Source organism: Pleurodeles waltl, chromosome 9 (assembly GCF_031143425.1).
Source record: "Pleurodeles waltl isolate 20211129_DDA chromosome 9, aPleWal1.hap1.20221129, whole genome shotgun sequence".
NCBI lineage: Eukaryota > Metazoa > Chordata > Amphibia > Caudata > Salamandridae > Pleurodeles > Pleurodeles waltl.
This window is the reverse complement of record NC_090448.1, coordinates 517,345,236-517,370,490: the sequence shown is the minus strand read 5'-3', so window position 1 is coordinate 517,370,490 and position 25,255 is coordinate 517,345,236. Positions and strand designations below refer to the sequence as shown.

General features: G+C 43.2%; 1 protein-coding gene across 2 annotated transcripts in view; it reads left to right on the top strand.

Moving 5' to 3' along the window:
• Positions 1-25,255, top strand: part of SLC38A6 (solute carrier family 38 member 6) — a 324,618-nt gene that overhangs the window by 262,816 nt on the left and 36,547 nt on the right. For both annotated transcript variants that reach the window (XM_069207408.1, XM_069207409.1), the window contains 2 exons: positions 15,807-15,886; positions 17,903-18,003. In XM_069207408.1, the coding sequence (XP_069063509.1) occupies positions 15,807-15,886; positions 17,903-18,003 (181 nt within the window). The remainder of the gene's footprint in view (positions 1-15,806; positions 15,887-17,902; positions 18,004-25,255) is intronic.

The following is a 25,255-nucleotide window of genomic DNA, read 5'->3' as shown; positions in this document are numbered from 1 at the left end:
ACTCAAAAATATATTGAGGTAAAACAAATACCCAGAGGGATGAGAATCATTATTTTTCCCACCTTTGACGATCTTTGGGAGGTCTTATTACTGGAATGAGTACAGCTACTAACGCAATCAGTCTACGGTATGATGTCTATCCTTATTAGGTATGCTGAAAGGAAGAGGTAGTCCATTCTGGTAAAAATTTCCAAATTGGAGGAAGAAATTAAAAACTTGAATCTAGTTGAAGCTGCACTGAAAAAATATAGGATACTGGAAGAGGTTCCGGGAAAACATCAGCTTTACCTCAAAGATAAGAAATCACGTAAACTATTCAGAGATGCTAATAATTATGACAGTGGTAGACTCTTTACTTTTGCACGCAGATTTGACAATATATGAGTTACTCAGGGTTTGACTAAATCTATTACTGGTCGTGTTTACAGCCTGACCTCTAACAGTGAGTTGGATGTCTGCAGTTTAAGGAGTGAACAAGAAGATGCTCCCAGTACTAGCTCTTGCACTCTGGAGGGACTTAATCAGTCTACCTCGTCTACTTTTTTAAAGGAGCTGGAACTGTACCACAAGGGAACTAGGGCCAGTCGCAACAAACAGCCTACCCCAATAGAAAAACAAGAAGGGGGAAAAGGAGAAACAGGTCTGCCAAGAAAGGAAGGCATGACCCCCAGATCAGGCACCAGGTTTCAAAGGAACTGATATATCCTACTGTGTCTATTACCAGTAATAAAGATTGCCTGCTAGATGACATTTCTGTGGACAATGTGTCAAGTTATAGTTTGAGTCCTGCCCAAGAGGAAGTTCTGTCCAAAGAACTTGGTTTCTTCTGCAGCTCTAAACCTGATTTCACTCAGATGCATATTGACATGTTCAAATGTATACGTAAAGTGAAGCTGAAAAAGCATTTTGCGACTAAACAACAGTAGCCTAACGCTTCTCCCATGACACACGGGGGCCCTTGCCATAAGACTATTGAGGATATTGAGGACCTACAGACACTAATATTCTTGGACACACCACACCATCTTTGACTGACATACTTACAGACTTAGGTATTTCCCCTGATTTGAGCACTGATAGTGGACTTAAACACAACATGGGGGACTTATCAAGGCTCCCTCGTCTGATGTTTGCATTTGCACTGGCGCTTTGAGGATACTTATCTGCACATGTTAGATTTTGAGCTGACTCAACTGTATTTTGCGATGCGACTTCATTGCTTCTGCAGCATATTACTTACTATGTTGATTGTACTACTGGTCTTCATGAACCTTGGACTTCTATATTATCTCTTTTAGCCTTGAAAAAGTCTTCAAAGATGAAACATGTTGGCTGTCTGTTCTTTGTGCAGTAAACACCTCGATTTCTTCAATGGACTACTTCGATCTTCAGTATTAACTGGACATAATATGTGGTTTTACCATTACTGTCCAGACTGTTTGTTTTTCAGCTCTGGGTCTGATTGATTTATCTTAAATCTTTATATAGTTCCTAAAAGAAGAATAAAATGGAATTGTGTTCCCTGGAGTTGGGTACAGGATTTGATTGAATAAGACTCTGGTTTAATAGTAGAGGCAACTGAACAGGACACGTTGAATGAGTACTTTTATAATGCAGAGTACTTCTCATTGCATAACAGTTCGATGATTCGGCGAACCACTGTCAGTCCCATTGATGATAAATCAACCAACGGGGATATCTTCCGCACTGTGCAGGTGCAAGCTCTGGGATATGGAGAAGCTCTATTCCTTGGTTGTTGCTCTGAATTAGTTTATTAGAAAAGGAGTGTGTTTATCCAATCCAACTCTCTTGTTGTCTTTAAGAAAAGAGCTAGCAGTAGGTCTAACCTCTAGTCAAATCCCCAAAGGTAAAATATTGCAAAATGAATCCTGGTGGATAATGCAAAGTGTTTGGGCTAAATAACGACCTTGCTTCTCATTTTTTTTTTTTTGGGTGTAAATTTATTTTTATTGACATTTTTGTACAACAAAATTAAGATGTCCAATCAAATGATATCGTAGGCTACCCACTGCAGTCCCATCCCCTTCTAGTATCTCCCCATCCGGGGTAGGTCTTACATTGTTCAAAGAGAGCACGCATATCTAAGGCACGCGTGTCATCTTGCAAGTGGTAAGTGTAGCCATCCATTTCAGTAAATTACACAAATAAAAAACAACTTTAAACATAAAACAAATAATCCATCCCTGAATGTGTCTGAAGTAACTGATAGGAGTCAGTGGTTGCGGGCTCCCCTCTCTTAACCAACGGGGGCCCTATCAAGTCCCTTCAACGAGTCTCAGTATCTGGTTCCTATATATGGAAGAGGTGTAGAGCTCTTAGACGGGGACCACATGCAGTAAGGGGAAGACCCCTGGAGAGGAACCTAACCAGGGGGTCCCAAATACAATCAAAACTTCTGCGTGAGCCCTCTCCTTTGTCAACCAGAAGCTCCATGGCAAGGCTCCTCCACAGCCTGGTGAACCACAGGGCTAAAGGGGGTGGGTCTACTCTTTTCCAGAAGGATGCTAATTTTGTCTTCGCCGCTCCCAGAGCTAACCAAAGAATGGCGTGGTCCCTGTGAGGGGAAGGATGTAAGCTCTTACCTTGTCCCACACTTTAAGGGTAGTGGCGGTGGTTGTGCTAATATATCCGTTTTGTGGCCGTGCCCCCTTGGGCTTCCATGGGACATCCCACAACGTCTTGCCCATCACCGCCCTATCCATATGCAGCCACACCTTGTCTGACTCTCGGAGGAACCACTTAGCTGATACCCGCAGCTGTGCAGCTCTATAGTACTGAAGGAGGTCAGGAAGCGCCAATCCTCCCTCTTCCCTGGGGCGCACCAGTACTTTATTTGATACTCTAGCTCTTGTTCCTTGCCAAATGAACCTCGTGAACATCGTCCGGGTCTCAGCAAAGAAATCTGGCGGTATCTCAATAGGAAGGCTTTGAAAGAGATAGAGAAATCTGGGAGCACTGTCATCTTGATAGTATTGATGCGCCCCAGCCAAGACAACCACAGGGGAGACCATCTCCTAAAGTCTTCTCGTAGTGACTTAATCAAGGGGGGATAATTAGCTCTGAACAAATCAGACACCTGGGGAACAATTTGAATTCCCAAATAAGTGATTTCTTTCTTAGCCCACGCAAATGGGGTCAAGAAGGCTACCTGGGTCATTGCCCCTGCGGGCATCGACAGGTTGAGAAGATATGAACAGGTGGCAGGTTTTAAGGTAAACGTGGGAAAATCAAAGAGTGTCAATTCCTCCTGAATTACCAAAAGGGATGTGCAGGGTTCAGTGACGAATAATAAGATATCGTCAGCAAATAGGGAGATTTTATGGTTATCAGCGCCAAATTTAATGCCTGGGAATGCAGGGCAAGCCCTCACCCGCACTGCCAAGGGTTCACCACTCAGTGCAAAAAGCAGCAGGGAAAGCAGGCATCCCTGTCTCCTGCCCCGTGATAGATCAAAGAATTCCAAAGTCACCCCATTTACCGAGATGCGGGATCTGGGGCATGAGTAATTGCTCATTACCATGGTTATAAATTGTTCCCCAAATCCAAAACGTCTCATGGTTGCCACCAAAAAAAGTCCACTTGACTCTATCAAATGCCTTCTCGGCGTCTAACGCTAATAAAAGTGCTGAGACCTGTTTCTTATGAACCTTTTCCATCAGATGGATGACACGCCGCAAATTGTCATGTGTTTGGCGCCCCTTGATAAAGCCCGATTGGTCTGGATGTATCAGTTCTGGCATCACATCCTCCATCCTCTGAGCCAGGATTTTAGAGTATAATTTGGCGTAAAAATTCAACAGGGCAATGGGTCGGTACGAGGCGCACAATTGAGGGTCTTTTCCCGCCTTGGGTATTAGAGTGATCAGAGCCTCCCCCATAGATGGGGATACCGCTCCATCGCCTCGTATAAAATTGAACAGTGCAGTGAGCAGTCCCGGCAGTTCCGCACACAAAGGTTTTATAGAAATGGGCTGTAAAGCTGTCTGCGCCCGTGTCCTTATGCAGGGGAAGGGCGTCTATAGCCGCCTGTACTTCCTCCACTGTAGATGGTGCCACTAGCATTTCATTTGTCTCCTGAGAGAGACAGGTGGGTATTTCACAGGTAGGTTTCTTGAGCGTGGGCGGGTGGATGGTCTGAGCTCATAAAACCATCTAAATGCCATCGCTTTCCCCTTTTCCGCAAGGTGTTCTCCGAGCTCGTCTGTAACCTGCTCTGTGTAGTCTTGGGCCTGTTGGGCTCGAAGCTGTCTTGCCAGGGGGGTGCATGTCTATTGCACTTTCTGAAGTCTCAGCAGTGTCAATTCTGCCCTGTTTGTATGGGTAGCTTATAGTTTACCTTTGAGGGACACCACCTTCCTTTGAGCTTGCCAGGTCGGGGATAGGTTATGATCTCGTTCAGCTATCTTAAGTTCACTTTCCAGAAGAAGTTGGTCTTTAGCCTTTAATCGGTGCATCGCGGATGCAAGTGAGATGCATTTGCCTCTTATGACCGCTTTAAAGGCATCCCAGTGTGTACGGGGGTTAGTATCTCCCACCCTATTATGTTGGAAGTATTCCCTGATCGATACGTGCAGATCGTTACGGGATGTTGTGTCACGGGCAAGTACATTGGGGAAGTACCAGCGCTTGGAAGAGGTGCGTGCTAGGGACCAATTCAGACTAACCCCCACCGGGGCATAATCCGATATGACAATTGGATTAATGGCTACAGACTTAAGAATCTGTCTTAACGGTTTGCTCAGAAATACGTAGTCTATCCTCGAATAGGAGCAGTGGGTATGTGAGAAGAAGGTATAATCCCTCTCCAAAGGTTTCAGGGTCCGCCAGGAGTCAAACATCCCCAATCGCCGAAAAGTGGACTTCACTGATCTGGCAAAAGCACTTGTCTGTGATCTCTGTGGATGTGTTGTGTCCAGAGCTGAGTCCCACACCAGGTTAAAGTCTCCCATCAAGATAATTTAGCCCTCTGCATAGCCCTCCAGTTCTCTCAAGAAATGTAACAGAAATTGGGTTTGACCGCTGTCATGGGGCGTATATACAGTAGTAGATATCGTACACATTTTCCCATCTAGGCTGCCTCTCACCATTAAGTATCTTTCCTCTTTATCTTTCTTGGAACCTGTTTCCTGGAAGTGGACTGATCTGCGAAACATCAAAGCCACCCCACAATGTTTTGTTGGTGCTGAAGCTAAAGCAATCGGAGTGTAGTGTTTGTGACGGAGACGATGTCCCTTCCCCCTCTTCAAATGTGTTCCTTGTAGGGCCACTATGTCGTTATGGTGGTCATCGAGGTACTTTCTCAATTGCGATCGCTTATTGGGGGAATTAAGTCCTTTCACATTCCATGAGAGTAATTCCAGCATCTTCTCCCCAAAACAGCAACGCTCTCAACTAGACCCCTGATAATATCTCCAATACCCCGCACCTTGATTCCCATCCTCCCCCCTTCGGAACACTTAGCCTGCTTTGGACTTTCCACATGACTCTTTGAATATCGAAAGGGATGGTAAACAATGAACAAACCTAAGGAACATCTCAAAAGAGAAATATAAACATAGACTTGACAGTATAAATCAACAAATTTCCCTACATTCTTCATTTCGTGGACAGGGTCCAAATCCGCCTCCTCTCCACCCACAGGCCTCGTCAAACCAGAGTGCATTTCAGTGGCGGGACCCCCCCAAACCTCCAGCGAGCAACAAGAGCGGAGTATGTCTGAGTGGCATGTATCGCTGAGACCTTTATCGTGCTTCTCACGACCAAACCATCTCCCCGGGGGAGGCGCTCCCCGTCCTTCCATCTCCATCAAAACCCCCAACTGGGGTCGCTCCCCAACTCTCTCCAGTGGGAGGCTGGACCTCCATGTGACATTATCTTCTGGGGGTCTTCCTACCCCTCCTCTGTTGTTTCCATTGGTCTGTTGATGTGGAGGGGATATCATCTTCTCGCCCCACTCCAACCCGACGTCTGTATCACCCCCTCTCCTCCAGACTCTAGGCCCAATGCGGCTGCCGCATCATCCACAGTCGAGAAATGGCACGCTCTATTGTGGAGTTCGAACGCTACACCAAAGGGGAAGGTCCAAAGATATCTTATGTTCTTCACTCTGAGCCTCTGTCACCGGACGGAACTGTTGTCATCGGGCAAGGGTTGCTGGAGCTATATCCTGATAGAGGGAGCATCTTGCACCCTGGAAGGAGATAGGATCTTGTTGTCTTGCCTTTAAAAGAATTCGTTCCTTCACCTTGAATGAGCTTAATTTAGCCAGAATGTCTCTAGGTCTTCTACCTTCGCCCGCAGCGCTACTGCCCACGCGGTACACTCGTTCCACTTGCACCCCCGGTTGATCCTCTCCCAGAAGGGTGGAAAACAGCCCAACCACAAAGGCCTCCAGATTAGTCCCCTCGGCTCCCTCCTCCAGACCTCTCACCCTTATGTTGTCTCTATGTGCTCGATTTTCCAAATCTTCGCATTTTAATGTGGCGAGATGTAATTGCGCTTTAATATTTGTAATCTTTGTCTCCACCCAGGCAACTTTCTGCTGTAAGTTCTGCAAGTGCGTTTCCAAGTCCATAGTACGGGCCCCTACTGAGTCTACATCTGTTTGCAGTGCGGATAGTTTCCCATTGACATCTGCTCGGAAGGCATCCAGCGTCGCTCTGATATCCGTCGTGAGCTCCTCACGCAGCTCGGCTTTGAAAGTGCGAAGCACCATCTCTTCCCCCCTTTACCTGGTCAGCGCTCTCCACTCTGGCCGGGGAAAAGTAGCTGGAGACTCTGTTGGCCTGGATCTTGCGTCGTGGCATATGTGTGTGTCAGGGACCGGGCCCCAGTGCTTATTTGGAGGCTCTCTCTCTCTTCTCAGAACTGCTCTCCTTCTCATCGGGGTCCTCCTCTAGGTCTTTTCCCTCGTCTCACAGCCCACTTCTCAAGGGGGAGTTATGGGTCTCTCCTCTCCCCTGCATCGCTTTTGCTCCCGCTCACTTCAGCTGTCTCGCGCCCCCTTTGCGGGTGTGGCCCCCATTTGGACTGTCCTGTCGCCTGTGCTCGCACCTTTGGGCCCTATTCTCTCAGGGCCCTGTTTGGGTGGCTCTCCCCAGCTCAGCGCACTTCAACTTGGCCTCTTTCTCCCTGCCTTGGCCCCCCATGAGTGTAGCTGCGCTGTCATAGCTCAGGGTTTGCTCCACAAAGTTTTTTAATTTCCCCCTCCAGGGGAGGTCGTCCTGTTGCTTCCCCGGTTTCTACGGTGGGCAAGAGGATTATTTGGGGGGGGGGGGCGGCCGCTCACTCCAATTTGGGCCGCCACCCCAAGTTCCACAGAAAAGGAAGGAGGCCCCTCCTGAACCTCACCTCGTCGCTGCTGTGCATAGTGGCATTCACCTCAATGGGGCCCTTCCCAGCTCCCACGCGGCTCTGCCGGTGGGGATACCTCTCTCCCCTGCTCCTTGGGCCCCGCAGCTCTCACCTCCAGTCTCCCGCTGTCTCCACTCTGCTCCGTCTCGGCCGGCGCAAGGCCGCGCCCAGACGCAAGCCGCGCACTCAGTCGGCGGGCTCCGCCTGAAGCGACGCACCTCTCACGGCCGGCAATCTCGATGGGATCTCCCCCTCTGGTGGCCCAGAGGCAAGTCCCCAGGTCGGGGGGAATTCTTTTGAGCCTCTTTACCTCCTCAATCCATGGGGCCTGGGAGGATTTGGACGGAGCCAATAGAGCTCACGTCCGATCGGCCATGTTGGTTGGCCCTGCCTCGCCTCATTTATTTCTAAATCATTCGTAAATTTAGGATTTAATAGATTTTGCTTCAAGCCAGACAGTTTTGCAAACTCTTCTTGAAGAGACATTAAAACACATTTTTTGTTCACTGTAAATTTGATAAATATAGCACAAAGCTTGGTTCAGATTTAGGTGCCATTTTAAAATGCCTCCTGGTAGAGAAGAGTTTATTAACTATGCATCTCTTCTGATTCTAAGGTGCCTTTTATTGAAAATTACATTTGGGAATGTTACCCTTGACTACATTTTACTCTAAATGGTCTATAGAACTCTAGCAGACTTGTCTGTGTGGTAATCAGTGAAGGATTAAATTGATTTTCTGTTTATATCCCTGGGGTTTAAAGGTTTGAGGAAAACACGGTTCATGCCAATATTAAGGAATTTTGGTGTTACAACTTGTAAAGATAAAGACAAACTGGCACTTTGCAAGGATACATTCTAAGTGTTGTACAATATAATGTTGCAAATGGTAACTGGAGGGCATGGTTGAGGAGAAAGAAGTCGGTTGTATTTAGATAATCCAGTCTGATTGCCTGTTCAGTGTCCTTAAAGAACTGTTTTCATTATGTAGGCTGTGTGTGTTTGGTGTGGATTTATGTTTATGGCTTCATTTCCAATCAAATCAGTGATGATGAAGGTGATGGCTGAATTATAAAAATGTTTGCAATTTTTCTAGATTCAGATTGGAGTTCCAAAGCCTTAAGACAATAAGAAAATATTTAGATGCCTTTATCCCAAAATGTAACTTCCCACAGGCCCATTAATCATAATATAAAAGTTTGTTATACTGCTGTAAAAACAGAAATGAAAGAAGTGGATTAATCGACGTGGCTTGCTTTGTGAGATAGATATATATATATATATATATATATATATATATATATATACATACAAAAACATACACATTTTAAAGCAGTTATTAGCTAATTTTCAGACTAACACATTTACAGAGAAATGGATCAAACATAACAAGAAGGTACAGGCAAGTTAAAGGCTGAATTTGTTGTAAATTAACTTCACACAAACTTAAATAAAACATCCCTGAGAAATGGCTTGTACAGTTCTGGATAGACTGTTAAAAGATGACTATAAAGTGAAGAAATAGTCCAGATTTTAGAAGATTACGTTTCCAAATGATTGCAAGCACTGGTTCCATTGACAATTTAAAAGTGTTAGCGAGGTTTAATTATCTTTAATTATACAGTCACTTTTGCCCTCCACGATTCTGCTTCTTGTATTGTACTCCCTTGGATACTGTTGGATAATGCTTTTTAGTACTATGATACTGTATGAATTTGCTTTTGTTATCTTACATACAGTTGCTTTATAAACACCAGTGATATTAATTAATTTAATGCATAGAAAAATAAATACATAAAAGTTTGACTTGGCTGTGTTGGTGTTTGCATTCTATGGAAACTTTTGAGTGTGGTGAGTCTTAGTGGCGAAGTGTTTTTAAGGCCTTGTCTTTAGCTCCTATGAGAATCAGAGTACAGACTGATTGGGTTTGATGGTTTTGCTAGAGGATATGATGTGAAGAGGTTTAAGAAGGAACTGTATGGTGATGTGGGTAACAAAGGAGGTATCCTTTACTGAGCCACAGTGCAGTGCAATATGTTAAACACTGTAGTTTTTTTTTTTTATTAAGTTATTTAGTATTGAAGTTTTAATGAAGCCAAATAAAGACATAATAAACATTAAGCAAAAGATTGGGTTGTTTATAAATAGATTTTATGAAAATTTCTTTTGAGCTAGACAACCCATTGTTTGAATGCTTCTGTTGTATTATGCTGAAAAGGATTTCATAGTAGCCAATTTAGTCTACACATGATGTTCCAGGCATCTCCTCTGTATTGACCGTGTTTTAAACTACTATTTTCACAGGGAAGAATGCTTTGTTTTACTTTCATAAACCTAAATGGAGTCTAATGGGGTTTGTTACTAGTATAATAAAAATGGGCACTAATGGCAAAACCAACACACATGGCGTATTTGTTCAATATTTCAGGTGTTAAATAGTTATGGTGTTAAAAGTATGATTTCATAATTTACTTCTGGAATCATGTTTGTATTAAATATGTTGCAAAAGGTACAAGGTGAGAGAGGAAGATAGTGAGAAAAAAGCAATGGTCAACCAACATTTAACTTCAATTTTCTTTTCATTTGACAAATGTTCTTTCTCTTTATCAGCACTTTTTAAAGGTATTTGACAGTCGCACTCCTTGTCTAGTTCAGCATAAAATCTCCTCTTGGATCACCGTTCTTCTAATCCATGAAACTCTGCCTCCTCTTCCATCACATTACACATTATTTACTTGGAAGACTGCTTGGTTTTATCAGCTCGCCGCCTACACCCATCCACACCACATTCAAGAAGCAGGTTCTTTACCTTCCCATGCACACATTTCCTTTTTCATAACACCTTTCCTTCTTCTACTCTCTGTCTAAATCTGCAGTACTACTCCCACCAAATATACAATTGCGCCTTGTGGTAGCAAAGTAAGGGCCATATGTACGAACAGATTTTCCCATAGACACAGAATGGGTAAAACCCTTTGATACATCTGGCCCTAAGTTTCTGCCAACAGTTGTAGGACCAACAGGTCAGTCCATTGAGTTTTTCATTTACCCTGGTGGCACTCCCTGTTCCTTAGTTGTCCTTCCCATTTTCTAGCATAACACTGCCAGGCCAGGATGTGGAAAAAATTGAATAACATGTATTCATGCTTCCTCATTTTCGGGACAATCCAGGGCAAAATTTCTGACATGGCTATAATGTCATATGATTTGATGGTTAACTTACAAGTGCAGATGTAACATCATTGCTATTTGGTATGTGTGGCCTTTAGGGCACACTTACTTCAGTGCACTTCCCTTGCCAGGAATTTCAGTTTTTGACTTTTTCTTTCATTGTTCTGCTGAAAACACCGTTCATCATCTTCCTATGAAACTCTTCTGTTAAATGCATTGAAGGTCTCATGTTGTTTTCCATTGACGGGTAACTTCTTTTTGAATCTGTGCATTGAAGGTCTCATGTTGTTTTCCATTGACTCGTAACTTCTTTTTAAATTTGAAGTCATGCAAAACATAGCTTCTTTTTAGATACTTTATAGCATCCCTCTCTATTTGCTGTCATGTATTTCTTTATTTCAGATTTATTGTATTTATCTTGTGCTCATAATTTGTGGATTAGCATTACCAGACAACCTATGTTTTTTTTTGTAATGTTAACAGTTCTCCTAGTAAGCTTAGTGCATGTTTCAAAGACATTACCTATTTATTTACATTTGTTAAAATTATTATTGTTTTGGTTCTCTACTATTTAATTTAACGTTTATCCGTTTGCTTCTTTTCGGTAGCTCTGAAGTTCTTTTTCTCTTCCACACTCGCTGCTCTGTATATCTCTTTGTCTACTGACAGTTGCTTCATTGGTTATCTTTTTGCCATTTGTTCACCTGGTTTTTAAAGCAATGTGGGTTTTTCTGTCCTGTAAGTTGTCAACTTTTTGTTCAAATCATGTGTGTAGTTTGTCATGCTACACCTGTTATCGTTGTGTTTTCCATGTGTTTGTTACCTGTACATATCCTTCTGTTTGGATTTAATGCTCTAGCAACATCATTTTTAATAGTCAATGAAAAGTCCTCTAATGTCCGTAGATAATTTACAGTTTCATTAAATAATGTTGTGCATTTGTAGTATTTCTATTATTCTTATGTTTGAATGTTTGTAACTTTGACTTTAAGAGACCAATTGAATTGTCTTGTATTCTGTTAATTCTTGAAAACTGTTACTTTTTGTTAAAAAGGCATTTACTAAGATGATATGGAAATTGGTAATGATAAATGCATTAAGGGAAAAATATCTCAATATTTAAAGTAACAGTTCTTCCTGTTAGTACATATCATTGCTTGTTCTCAGCAAGTGGCTGGGATTGTCTTGAATGCTAGAAAAATGTACTACAGAAGCACAGAGGTTTGCACCATCCCTTGCAGAGATGTCTATGTGCATGTTAAGCATGGGGCACTGGCAAGGGATAAGGTATGTACGAACAACGTTTTAAAACACACTAGTGACTTGAGGTATCCCGCCACTGATCAGATTTCCGTAGCAGGGGAGAGAATTAATTCACATCTGTCAAGCTAAAAACAGGTTATACATGCCTCTATGAACATAATGTGACTTGTAATACCTCTCAGAAACAGATGGGGGAGGATTCAGAGTGAGATACAAAATAAGGCATACTCTTGATCTTGTTCGGCATTTATTAGCAAGTTACAGATGGTTGTCAGAGCTTGATCTGAGAATGAGTGTCTGTGTCACTCTCAAAGCAGGACAACTGGTATCCAGCTGCAGAGTTAGTGCTAAGTTTGTGGGATTTACAGAGGGCTACAATCAGAATCCATTTATGAATATGTTGGCAGTGAATTTAGGTAGTGTGTGCTCCATCCTGTTGTGATCAGTCAGAATGTTAGATTCTTAATAACCTGACTTAAATTAATACGAGCTTTTGAAAGAATGCATTTCCATAGTTTACTCTCAAATAAATAATAGCATTGGTGAGGATTTTTTTCCAAGAATGAGTTAGAAGTGGCCAGATTTTCCTCAGAATTCTAGGCAGACAACAGTATGAGAAACCTAAAGCGGCTAACTGAGGTTTGCAAGTTAGCTTCTATTTTATTTCGAGCTTGATCGACTGTCTCCAAGACCTATGAGAAAAATATATGACCGGAATTCGAAGGGCAAAAAATAGGAATTCTTGCCTTCTCTGTATTTAACTTGAGATGGTTAACTTACCATCTGCACGCTGAAAAAGTTGCTAAAAAAGTCACTAGAGGCTGGGATGTTCTTAAGTAGAGAGTCCAACTTCTGAACATCAGAAATATTGTTCAGACTACTGGAACTAGGTTAGCAGCCATCAGCCAAACATACAACACTTTGTAAATTGTTGATATTTGTTGTTGCTAATTTGCACTTTTCTGGTGGACAATTGAAGTATAACTTTCCAAACATTATCACTGCAGACCAGCACATAATTCGTTCTTATCTTTAAGGCAATTATTGGCCCTTCACTTCCCTAACCCTTCTACACTGTCCCCCCTTATGTCCCACTTTTCCTGATCTTAAGCAAATCTGTACCACATTTAATTTGAGTTTTTAAAAAAAAATTCTATAACCTCTTTACTGAAAGTCTCCCCGACAAACTTTTGTAATTCTTTTTTTTTATTTTTGAAGGTAAGAAACCAGGCAACTGTTACAGTACATATTTGCATTGCATTTTTTAAATTATGGATTTAATCTGTTTCAGGACAATATAACATGACCATATTTCAACACTTTTAAATCACCAACCCCCTCCTAGAGCGGCAGGCTCTATATCCCGGTAGCCTATCTTCCCAGTGCTCAACTCCAACCCCCACTCCCTCACCCTGAATTCTAATAGTGGCCAATCCAGAAGCCCCATATCTTAGTATGTTTGTATGGACAACCATGTAATTTATAAACTGCTTTTTCTGCGATTGCGTAGTAGCCCATGGCCCCAAGCCACTCCTCGACTGAGGGGGGTGCTGTGGATCTCCAGTACTTAGCTATATCGCGTTTAATGAGTTTTCACTCATTTCCTACTAGAGTCTGCAATCCCTGGAGTCCATCCCATTCCGAGAATATTCCCAGTAACCCTATTTTGGAGTCTCGCTCTATTGGGAAGCCTATCACCTCTCCCAGTTTGAAGAAAATTCTATCCCAGTATTTGCATATGATCAGGCATTCCCACTCGGTGTATATCCAGTCCCTGATGGATGGCACTTGGGGGTCCGAGCTCTTCCCATCTGCCATAACTTGTGAAGTGTAAAATAAACCCTTTAGAAGAATTTGAATTGGGTTAATCAGAGGCGCGTTGGAATACCAACTGCTTAACTGCCATTTGGCCTCTACCCAGCCTTCCTCATCCAACTCTCCAACGTCAGTGGGCCGTTTGTTTCTCTGGTTAGTCATGGTATTGCGCATGTTATTCACAAGAGTCTTATATAGCTGGGATATGCCCTTGCCGCCAGTTTCCCGCATCGTAAGTTTAGGCTCCAGGGGATTGTATTAGAGGTGTGGATTGGATTAATTTCCCACTTGTTCCAGGGCATGTCTCAGTTGTAAGTACTGAAAGAATTGTGATCTGTGTAGATCATATTCTGAGGTCAGTTGTTTGAAGGAAAACATGTGCCTTTGTGCTCGCACATCCTCTAATTTAGAGATGCCTATCTTATTCCATTTGTGAAACTGTTGCAGAAAGATGTCTGTACAAGCCAATTACCTTGCCACAGTGGCATGTCCTTAGTGAGTTTCCTATTCTACTCCACCTGTTTCAGGGCTCTGTGCCAAAACTCAATGGGGATAGCTGTGACAAAGGGTACCCATGGAGGAATTTTTATGCTATAAAGCCATCTCCCTGACAGACTTAGGGCTAAATTGTTCCTCCCTTGCATTCAGGTCAACCATGCTCAATCTCAGCCTGAGAAACCGTTTGGCTGACCCACCCTTTTGACTCCCTTCTTTACCACTCCCTTCCACTTTCATGTATATCAGCCAGGTAGGCCATGGGTTGAAGGGCTTGGGCTGCCAGGAGCCCCAAGGGCTCAGTCCTCTGACATCTCCCTTTGTCCCGCTATATTACATTGTGCACTTCATATCGTTCTTCAGCTTTTCTACCACACACCCATTTACTGATATCATATAGAATGATAGATGGGTAACAGTGAATTTCGGGGATGTTTTTCATCGAGCGGTTCTGAGTGACATCAGTTATACAACGAGAGTGAAGCTCGAGTTGTCAGTGTTGCCAATCAGAACCCTAGATGAAAAATATCTATCTATAATTGTATGTTATGTATAGCCCCCAAAATCATCTGACTATGCTTTCAATTACTGTGCAGAGGAGCAATAGTGGAGCCATACGTAAGATGGCCGATCCTCCCTGACCCAAAAGTTTAAAAAAAGAAAACTACCCTCTTCCCTGCCTTCCTTTCCACTTATGCAGCTGTGCTTGCTTTCTGCGTTCAGTCGTAGGCAAGCAACACTGTGCTGACAGGCTCTCTGATAGTCCTATCAGTCTGGCCTGGAAGGCCTTTATAAAATAGCAAAAGTGTGTTACGAGTTTTGTTATTAACTGTTGCTATATCTTAGCAGTGAGTTTCCAGATTTAGAATCTGGTGTAAACGATAGAGGCTTCCGATAGAGGTAATGCTTAAAAACCAGATCTGTTACTCGTTGCCATCTCTCACCTCCACTTTTAATCGAGAATTGTTGTCTGGCTGCCTGTCTGCCTGTTATCAAAGACTGGAATGCCATGCTCATGCTTAGATGATTCTCCAAAATTAAAATTGTATATTTGCCATCATTTTTGGTCCCCATTTCTCAGACTACTACAGTTTCTTTCCTGCCTAACACACTCGTATGCCATGAATCTTGTAGAGTGAATTGAACTCAGCGTGAATCTGAGGCTGTCATGCTGCCACAACAAGATTCCAACTACTGACTCTCCTCATACTTTTGCCTTCCACACTGCAACATCTGTGACCAAGATTGTGGTCGGCTTAGGCTAGAGTGTTTTAATAACCTACTGGCTGATCTGATAATATTTCCAGATAGGTTGAAGGAAGGTGCCTTCAAATCACAGATCCTTGGAATGAAATACTCTTTCCTACTGGCACACACCCTTGACTATGGATTCCTGACCTATATATTATTTCATATGTAAAATATATTTAATCTTCCATCTAGTAAACTGTGGTTGTGTGTTCTCGTTCATCACCAGTCATCTCCACCGCTGTGTCGATCAACTGTCCTGCTGCCTAAGAGCTCTTGCACCATTTCATTAATATGTATAAATTCTGAAAGAAATCACCATTCTCAAATGTATGTACTTGCTTGTCACTCTGTAAATATTATTAACGCTCTACACAGAGTTCAACATGTCTCATTTATGAAAGGTCAACATCATTAATCTTGATCTATACTTTCATTTTAGAGTGCATTTGCTATACCAACAATGGCCTTTTCCTTCCTCTGCCACACATCAGTGTTACCAATCTACTGTGAACTGAAAAGGTAATCTGAACACTAAAATAAGTAAGGTATGCATGCAAAAAATGTCCTACCAACTTGTTGGTCGTAGAACCACAGTTCTAGCCACAGTGCTGTAAAATGCATGATCTCTCAGCTTTATCAGCTTTAGTTTGTATGTTTTACTTTGGGCTTTGGTACAAACCTCTTTACGAGGTTCTGAAACAGAAGACGAATACTCTCCTTAAACCATTTTTGTTCAATTTCCACTCATCATAAGTGCATCTCACAAGAAATCCTAACTAAATGTTCTATATTTGTCTGTTGTTCATTTAAGACCTGAAAACACTTACTTCCATCTCAGATTTATCCACTTTTTATGGGTGAGTGCAAAGCGCTCCATCCCATTCTGTAATCTCTCTTTGGACTTCCAACCACGCCCATGTCACGTCAGTCACTTACATTGGTTCGTGGGCTTGCCTTTTAAAATCCACTTGCTTCCATTTGTGAAAGGCATGCATATGTCATGCCTTTTCCGGTGTTTAGCCCACCTACACAGCACTGGTAAACTACTAAAAACATAAGAGGCGCAATGTTTTCAGCATGGTGTCCGGACTACTTTATCTGTTTATTTTCCACTCAGCACGATCGCGCTGCATTTTACATAGTGCGATCGCGCTGCGTTGTTTTTCTTTACAATGCTATTAGCTCTAACTTGAGGAAATGCGAGACACGTTGCTTTGAAAATGCTTGTTATTATGTTAGTAGTTCTGGAAGTCTCGCATTGACCTTGAATGAATAATGACTTTGGAAGTTTTCAAATGGGTCTGTGTTCGAGAAACCAGGCTACTCTGATCTGGTTGGTCTGTGAAAAGATTAAACAATTCTGCCATATCCAGTTTAATTCCTTGCAAGAAATCCCTACGAAAAAATGATAGCCTATATACATTGTAGTCCAGTGATAACGACCCGAGGGCCACATGCAGCCTTCCTGAGCTTTATATGCGGCCTCCCTGTCAACACCAGCACCCAGCTGCTGTTTATTCAACTCAGCAATAACATTCACAAAGATGTTTAATAAACGGGCAAGCATTTATTTATAGGTTAACTGAAGTAAAAAGAAATAAGAAAGTAGGATGTCCTGCACCATTTAACTTTCGGAACACCTTCGTTTTTGAAGACATCTTTCAGCAAAAGTGTAATAATATATGATAAGGCCTCTTAAAAATATGTATTTCATTAACATGCAGAGTCTCTCACCTTAGTACATCTGATTTTATCCATGCATTTAGAGATGTTTTTATGTGATAGTTTCCAAACATAATTTTAGATACATTCATGCTTTCCCCCTACCCTAATAACAATGCCAAGAGTGAACTAAGAGGCAAGTCAGTTCTTCTATGCACCCTTTGGGTGGCCGGGATTGCTATTTTCATAAATAACATTATAGTTAATTAAATAAAAAATGGTAGACGATTTTGTACAACACACATTCTGAAGTCATGTATTTTTTAAATCTCCTGTATGTGATAATAAAAAAAAATTGGAGGAAAGTAAAATAAACAACTGCCTATGATCACACAATTTGGGAAAGTGGGAAAGCCAAGATTGATCCAGGTTTCCTGGATTCACGCTATGCAATTTAGCCACAGAACACGCTTTGCATCCCTTACACCCTCCTTACTGCCCATCTCTTTCGACTACCACCCTGTTGGCATCAACGCAGCCCTCATTCACATCATAGACCAAACGTTTTGGCTATGGGAATACCGTATTTATCGGCGTATAACACGCACCGGCGTATAACACGCACCTCATTTTAAGAGGAAATTTCTGAAAAAAAAACCTTAACATTATATCGGCGTATAACACGCACACATCATTTGCCCCCTATTTTCAGGGAGAAAAAGTGCGTGTTATACGCCGATAAATACGGTATATATGTGAGTACCCTTGTTTTAGTTTGATATTCTGAGACTTCTATACCTTGCAGGACATTGAGCATGATTGCCTTCAGCTTAATTAAGAAAGATTGTGTAAAACTGTTTTTTTGTATCACAGCCCATCGAAGCGAAGGATGCAGAATGTAGCGAACCTGGGTATCGGACTGAGTTTTCTGATCTATTTTATCTCTGCGTTGTTTGGATACCTCACATTTTATGGTTCGTAATTTATTACTTTTTGTCAAATAACAGGCAAATAACCTGTCTTGTGTCAAGTTATTTTACCTTCTTTGTTCACCGTTAAAAATAATGACGTAAAGGCCATTAAATTTTTCTTACTGTAAAGAGGAAACATTCCTTATTTCATGTGATGATGTGGTTTTTATATTTTTTAGGAATTGGTATTTTTTCTCGCACAATAAATTGGCCTAGACTGTATTTCGTTTGTATTGCAGTAAGTATGTTTCCTCAATACAGCTGAGAGGAAAAGGTGCCTTTTTATGTCCAAAAGCCAATAAAACACGTGTTATGATAAAATATTTTCAAATCAAGCAGAACTGGAGAAAAAAACATTTTCAGGAGTATATCCTTTTTAATTCAGTGGTTAATTTCTAACAACTATTGCATTGTTGGAGGTATTCAGATCTAAAAAGAAGTCAAGGAACAAATATGGCTACTAGAAAACTACAGATTTCTAAAATTATACCCAGTAATGACTTCATAAAGTGATTATTTGTCGATTCTTTTACTATACTGTCTGAATCTAACTATAATGTCCCTGTAACCTTTGTTTTTTAAGCGAGTTTCAAAGGTTTTTTCAATTCTGTTTTCTAACTATAAAGTCCCTGTAACCTTTGTTTTTTTCCAGTGAATTTCTAGTTTTTTTTTGTTTTGCGCAAAGTAATATTTGATTCCCATATGTTAGACCAACCACCTCCTTCTGCTGTGATTGGCAGGGCTTTTGCCGCAGGACCTAGCCTGCAGCCAGGCTGTGTTGCCAACCTTTTGCAAGCAGCCAACTACATGCTGTGGGTCTGTGAGTGGATGTGTGAGTGGCTGTGTACATCTGTGATTGGGTGTAGTTGTGTTTTTTTTTTAGGTGTGTGAGTGGGTGTATGAGTGGCACTGTGGGTCTGTTCATGGGTGTGCGAGTGGTTTTGTGGGTGTGAGTGGGTTTGTGAGAGTGTGTAAGAGTGGCTACACGGATCTGTAGGTGGTTGTTCATGTGGATTCCACGGATCCACATGCTCCCCAATAAAAACATTTCTGATGGATACAACTACCTGTGGATTCCTCACCTTATGAATTCTCCTAATACGGCAGCATTCAACAGAAATGTTTTCCTAGCTCTCCACGTTGACAAGGATGTCATAATAGCACGGCTCTGCACGCGACTCTGTCTGACGTCCACAAGAAGCGACGTCGTCATGGATCGCGGTGCCATTCGTCCAAAGATGACAGCCCTCGGTCGGTATCCCCGATTCCGAGATCATGGCGCCGCACGACTTGGAAAGTCAGTCCCACTTTATCTCCCCATCCGATATCACCTGAGACGTCTCCAGCGCCATATTTGGTAGAGATTTTACTTCACCTGCAAGTTGTGTGGCTCAATTTTCCCCTGCATCCTCTTGAGGTCAAGAGTTCGGGGTTCGGGCATCAGATCTTGCCCAACCTCCACAAGGGGAACAGGAGTATCCTGGCTTTAGAATAGATCTGTCTCTGTTCCTAAATGCTATCTTTAGCATTTTTAATAAAGTAACAGTCCCCTCTGGTGTTCCTGCTGGCCCCACTGGTCCTTTGGCTTTTACACTGGGGATGCCAGCGCTGTACAAGGAGGCTCAGTTTATGCCTTTCATGCCAGCAATCCCTTTTAACTGGACTGGTTCGGTGCCAAAGATGAAGCTGCCTCTACCCCAGATGATGGCGCCAGTGGCGCGATACCGGCATCGGATAGACCTCAGGCGAAGTCGGCTAAGTCTACTCCGGTGCAGAGCGTGGATCCGGCTCCTCCTCTTCCAGTTTCGCCTTCGCCATTAGGGGCTTCGTCGACGTCCCGTGAACTCGTTCTCAACGCCATGCTTGGAGTCTAGACTAAAATCTAGAAGGAAAGCTTTAAGACTGCTAGAAGAGCAGTAGTATCTGTAAGAACAGCAACAGCTGGAAGAAGGGGAAATACCTGTGCCTTCAGATGAATACCATGGGCTTAATACTGCTAGTGGATTGGATACATCCTCAGAGTGGGAGCTGTTATCCCCCGGAGGTGTACTTTCGTCAGAAGAGATGACCTACCATGGGGTAATTAGTAAGGCAGCAGAACCTTTAGATTTGCCTCTGCCTGCATCGCATCAGAATTAAAGACTAGTATTCTGACAGAGGTGCTGCATTCTACAGCCTCGTCTTCAGAGCCCCTTCTTTCGTTCAGTGACGCTTTGACAGAACCCATATTACAAATATGGATGAAACTGGTCACAACTCCTGCGGGGTCAAGATCTATGGCTAGGAGATACATTGTTGCTCCAGCCGACCCGCAATTTTTAACTCAACACCGGAAAGCTTGGTAGTACAAGCTTCTTGTTCCTCAAAGTCGGCTCTAGGGTTGTTATGCACAACTCCTGAAGATAGGGAATCGAAGTGCATGGAGCATCCAATATACGTTTGTTAGTCAAATAAAGTTTAGTACTTCATATATATGGATATTTCATACTGTAAAGAGTAGGGAAATATTCCTGTCAGAACCGCTTTCAGAGGGCCAAGGGAACACAGGGGAAACTGGGCCTAACCGTGGTCTTTTACTCCTCTTGTACTGGGGCCCAACCAACTATGGATCCCACTCAAGTGGGCCAAAAAACCCTTCTGCACTTGACTCTCAGTGGTAACTATCAGTACTCCCTCGGTGGAGGAGGGAAGGTATAGATACAGGTCAGTGAACACGACTCATTACTCGAAGTGCGAACAGTACAAACAAATCAATGTCCAGCCAAATACTTGAAAAAGATGTATCATATTTCTAATTCTACACATGCAAATGTATACAACTTTCAGAAGTAACAACATAATCCCTCTTGAGGATGGGGCTCCAGTAGCAAATCCCTGTCCCACCCTGTAGGAAAGTTTTTTTTTTTGCCTGATCACCCCCACTCTTTCTGGATAGGTACTGGTGGTTACTGACTCTTGGCTGTGCCCTGGGTACTGCTTACCAGTCCCAGGGCCAGTGCTCTGTGTAAAATGGATATGCAAATTAGGCTAATTATAATTGGCTAAGTTAACCTACCTATAAGTCCCTAGTATATGGTAGGGCATGTAGGTTTAGGGACCACAGCATAGGTGGTGCACACCTAGGTGCATTGCTGAGGTGCCCAGTGTCATTTTAAAAGCAAGCCTGCCTTGCTGGCTGCTTTTAAATTAAAGTTATATGCAAATTCGACTTTGGAATTAAAGGTACTTCCAAAGTCTTAAACTACCTTATTTTTACATATAAGTCACCCCTAAGGTGTGCCCTATGTGCCCCTAGGGCTGGGTGCCATGTAACTATAAGCAGGGACTTTATAAAAATAGATTTATAAGCCCTGGTGAGGTAAAAACAGCCAAATTCGTTTTTCCCTCATTGAAGTAAATGGCCTTCATAGGCTAGAATGGGCAGACTTTATTTTAAATTTTAAAGTCTCCTTAAATGTTACATACCAAGAATTTGGTATCAAATTGATTGTTATAATAAATCCCACAACTTCCAATTGTTGGATTTAATATAACTAGTGCAGGTAAAAAGTTTAGACTTTACCTAAAAAGTTGCCAATTTCAGCTCTGCATTGTTTTTGCTGCTGTGCTCTGATTGGCGAGCCTGCAGCAGCTTCTGCCAGGCTACTTTAATGAGGTGTGAAGTGGCCTGGCTTCACACAAAGGAATGTGCTTGGGGGAGAGAATCTCCCCTCAGCAGATGGTAAGGCAGGAAGGGGGAGGGCTGCCAAACTGGTCTTCAAAGGCAGAGAAGGACATCTGGAGCACCCAGCAACACCCCCACATCCTGCAACCCCAGACAGCTAGGTGCCCCCTTGATTAGATTAGGAGAGGGCAGGAGAGGGGTGTGTTTATGATTTTTAGCCACACCAGTGGGTGGGTTCAGCCAGATCTCTCCTCCAAAAATCAGATTCATCCATTTTGGATTTTTAGAGACTGTTGCCTTCTGGGATGGATTTTTGCCACACTTCCCAGGAAGTGGTCATCACAGGGGGACGACCCTGTCCCTGATTGGAGAACCAGGGCCCCACTGCTTTTCACCCAGGAGCAAGGATAAAACTGGCAGACCTGCACCCACGCCTCAGATCCCCACCAAATTTCAAGAAGAAGGAACTACGAGGAGAAGAAGGACTGCCCTGCTGGACCCCTGGCCTGCACCTGGACCCTGCACTCAGAAAGACTGCACCAGCTGCACGCTTGGGCTTCACCACAAGAAGGACTTTGCCTGGCTTCCACTGGTTCAAGGAGGGACTCCCTGTTTGCTACAGGTGAAAAATTGCTATCCAGAGTCCCCTGCACCAACTCCTGAAAAAGTGACCAGCTGACCACTGTCCAGTGGCCAAAAAGGAGTTTGCGCCAGGTGTATTCTGGGAGTTGAAGTCCGCACTTCCCAAGGACCATCACAGAACTTCTGGACCCTTGGGGTGAGCTGTGGACCCCAAAAGAACCTTAAAAGAACATCTGGGTGAAGCCCCAGAAGTTTGGAAAAGATTGGAGAATTTTTGAAAAAAAGCTCCATAAAGTGACCGACCCGACGCGGAAATTCTAGCCGGCTTGCCTCAACCGCGACCCGGCCTGACTTCGTGGTTCGTCCCGGTAAAGAAAAACATCCAAAAAAGAGACTAAGTCCGAACGTAAAAAGTTGACCGGGACCATCCAGCCATCGTATCCGAGAAGGGCTCCACGGACGTCGGATCAAGATCCAGGTTTACCCCGGTCGAAGGATTTTCATCTCGAAAAAACGACTAAGTCCGAAGGTAAAAATCACCACCGAGGAAACCGACTTCGCGTATCCGGACAAGGGCTCCAGGAGGTCGGATCCAACTGGCAGGTTCGTCCCGGGGAAGAAAAACATCAAAAAAGAGACTAAGTCAGAAGGTAACTTTTTAACCGAGGCCTCCCGCGACTTGTAGCCGAGCAGGGCTCCATCGCGGTCGGCCTGAAAGTTTGACTTTGCCCCGGTCCTGGTGCAACCAGATGACCCGATTGGCGCTTTTTGTTTCTAAGCGCTAGAAAATAATAATACTTTAAAAATTCATATCTCCGGTTCCCCTGAACCGATTGTAATCGTTTTTGTGTCATTTTAAAGATAAAAATATAAGCTATTTTTATAAATTGGTTTTGGATTTTTAAACTGTTTCCTGTGTTTTATTTAATTACTGTTTTGTGATATTTGAATGCTTTACACTTTGTCTCCTAAGTTAAGCCTTGACGCTCGATGCCAAGCTACCAAGGGTAGAGCTGGGATTAATTTACTGAGACCTAACTGTACTTTTGTGGAGGTTTGTGGCTTGTTGCTAGGTGTAGATACCTACCTGCCCTACCAATAACCCATTTTCCAACACACCCTCCTTCATGTAACATGTGTAGGTTTACTCCTCGTTCATTGGTGGCTGTATCAAGGAATGCATACTATTAGGTTGTACTCAAGATTTCCTTTTTGACTCTTCAGGATTTCGGTCGAAAGTGTCAGGTGCCGCAGCAACTTAAGCAGTGAATTCCCTGTGGTACCAAAGGTGTGGTATCAGTCTTACCTGCTCTGGCCGTATGGCAGTGTGCAGCGAGTGCACTTTCCTCAGGTGCTCCCAAGTCTGGATTATGTACAGCGAAGTCAGGGCACTTGTGAACGATGAGGCAGCTCCTGGCCTTGCAGGCTGTTTCTGTGCCTGGAGCTGTCCCGCTCGGCGGCCACAAAAGGCAAGTTACCCCCAACAAGGGGTCCTCTGGCACCAAGGGTGCGACGTCCTCCAGGCATCTGTGATCCTTGGGTAAACAGTCAGCTATGGTTGGTGGGCTAGACCCGCTGGTCACAACAGTTACCCTCTTGACCTGGCCACAACCTGAACAATTGGCCATAGCAATACTGGCAGCCCCTTTTGGCATACGTGGTTGCTGTATTGCTCACTATTGGGCCTACCACAAGAAACAGGAAATTACATATATGAATGAAATGACTCTGAGCCATCCTGTCTTTGCCATAGCAGCATTCCTCTCCCACCTGCTTCTCCCTGCCTTATTCTTGCCCCCAACATGAGTGAGGGTCATGATGAGAACCCCCCCTACATTCAGGCTGAATTAGAGCCCATCATCCAAGGGGTGTTTGACAAGTTCCCTTAGGTTTATGGGGGCCATGCAACACAGCTGAATAATGAAGCGCGGGCCAAATCTTGAAGAACATTGTCACGCACTGAAGTGTAGTGGGTGTCAACACCTGAGGGAGAAGTTCTGCCTTAAGCAGTGGGAAGTGCTTCATCGCTGGGCAAACAATTAAGGCCCAGGATGTTAAAGGCTAGTCCTTCCAGCTACATTTGCAGCACCCCCACATGACACCACTGTACTGGAGGGACCTGGGTGTTGCCAGCCAATCTTCCGTGCTCAACCGGAAGTGTTTAAGCAGCAGGGAGGCGGTAAGGGTGTATTACAATTAATCACTGAAGTAGACATGCATATTTTGAGAGTTGTGTCCTCTCGTGTTCACTGTGAGCTTTGGCGTAACCTTCCATCTTATAATTTAACAAGTTGTCTTTTGTCTCAACTCCCCGCACTCGGAGCAGAGACTCTGCACTCGGAGCAGAGACTCTGCACTCAAGGCAGATACCTCTGCCTATCACAACAAACAGGAAATGACAAACAAGAATGAAATGAGCTAGAGTGATCCTGGCTTCGCCACAGCAGCATTAAACTCCTTCCTTCTGCTCCCTGCCTTGTGCTTGCCCCCAACATGAGTCGGGGACCTTATGAGAAGTCCCCCCCCCCCTACATTCACTGAGGCTGACTTAGAGAACATCGTCCAAGGTGTGGCTGACAAGTACCCTCAGGTTTATGTGTCAACTGGCGTAACTTTCCATCTTATAATTGAACAAGTTATCTTTTGTGATTGGAAGCGTTTGAAAGTTAAACTAACATCCCTGTTTATTTTTGGCTAAGTTTGGAATGATTAATCCGTTTCAGTTTATTGAAATAAGGGAACTGCATTTTAAAAATAGTGATTTGCAATTCATTACCATTTATAATTTATCAATTTTTATTTATTTATTTAAAGCTGACATTGTGCAACTTTACCTTACTTCCTAGACCAGTGCAACATCCTTTAGTAATACTTTGTTGACAAGTTTTAAAACTCTCTTCTCTCAGATTAGCAATATGTGGAACATGTTGAAAAGCAACATTTTCTACATTCTAAAGTGGATTATTCAAAGACATATGCTATTAATCCACCCCTTTCTTTTCTTTTTGA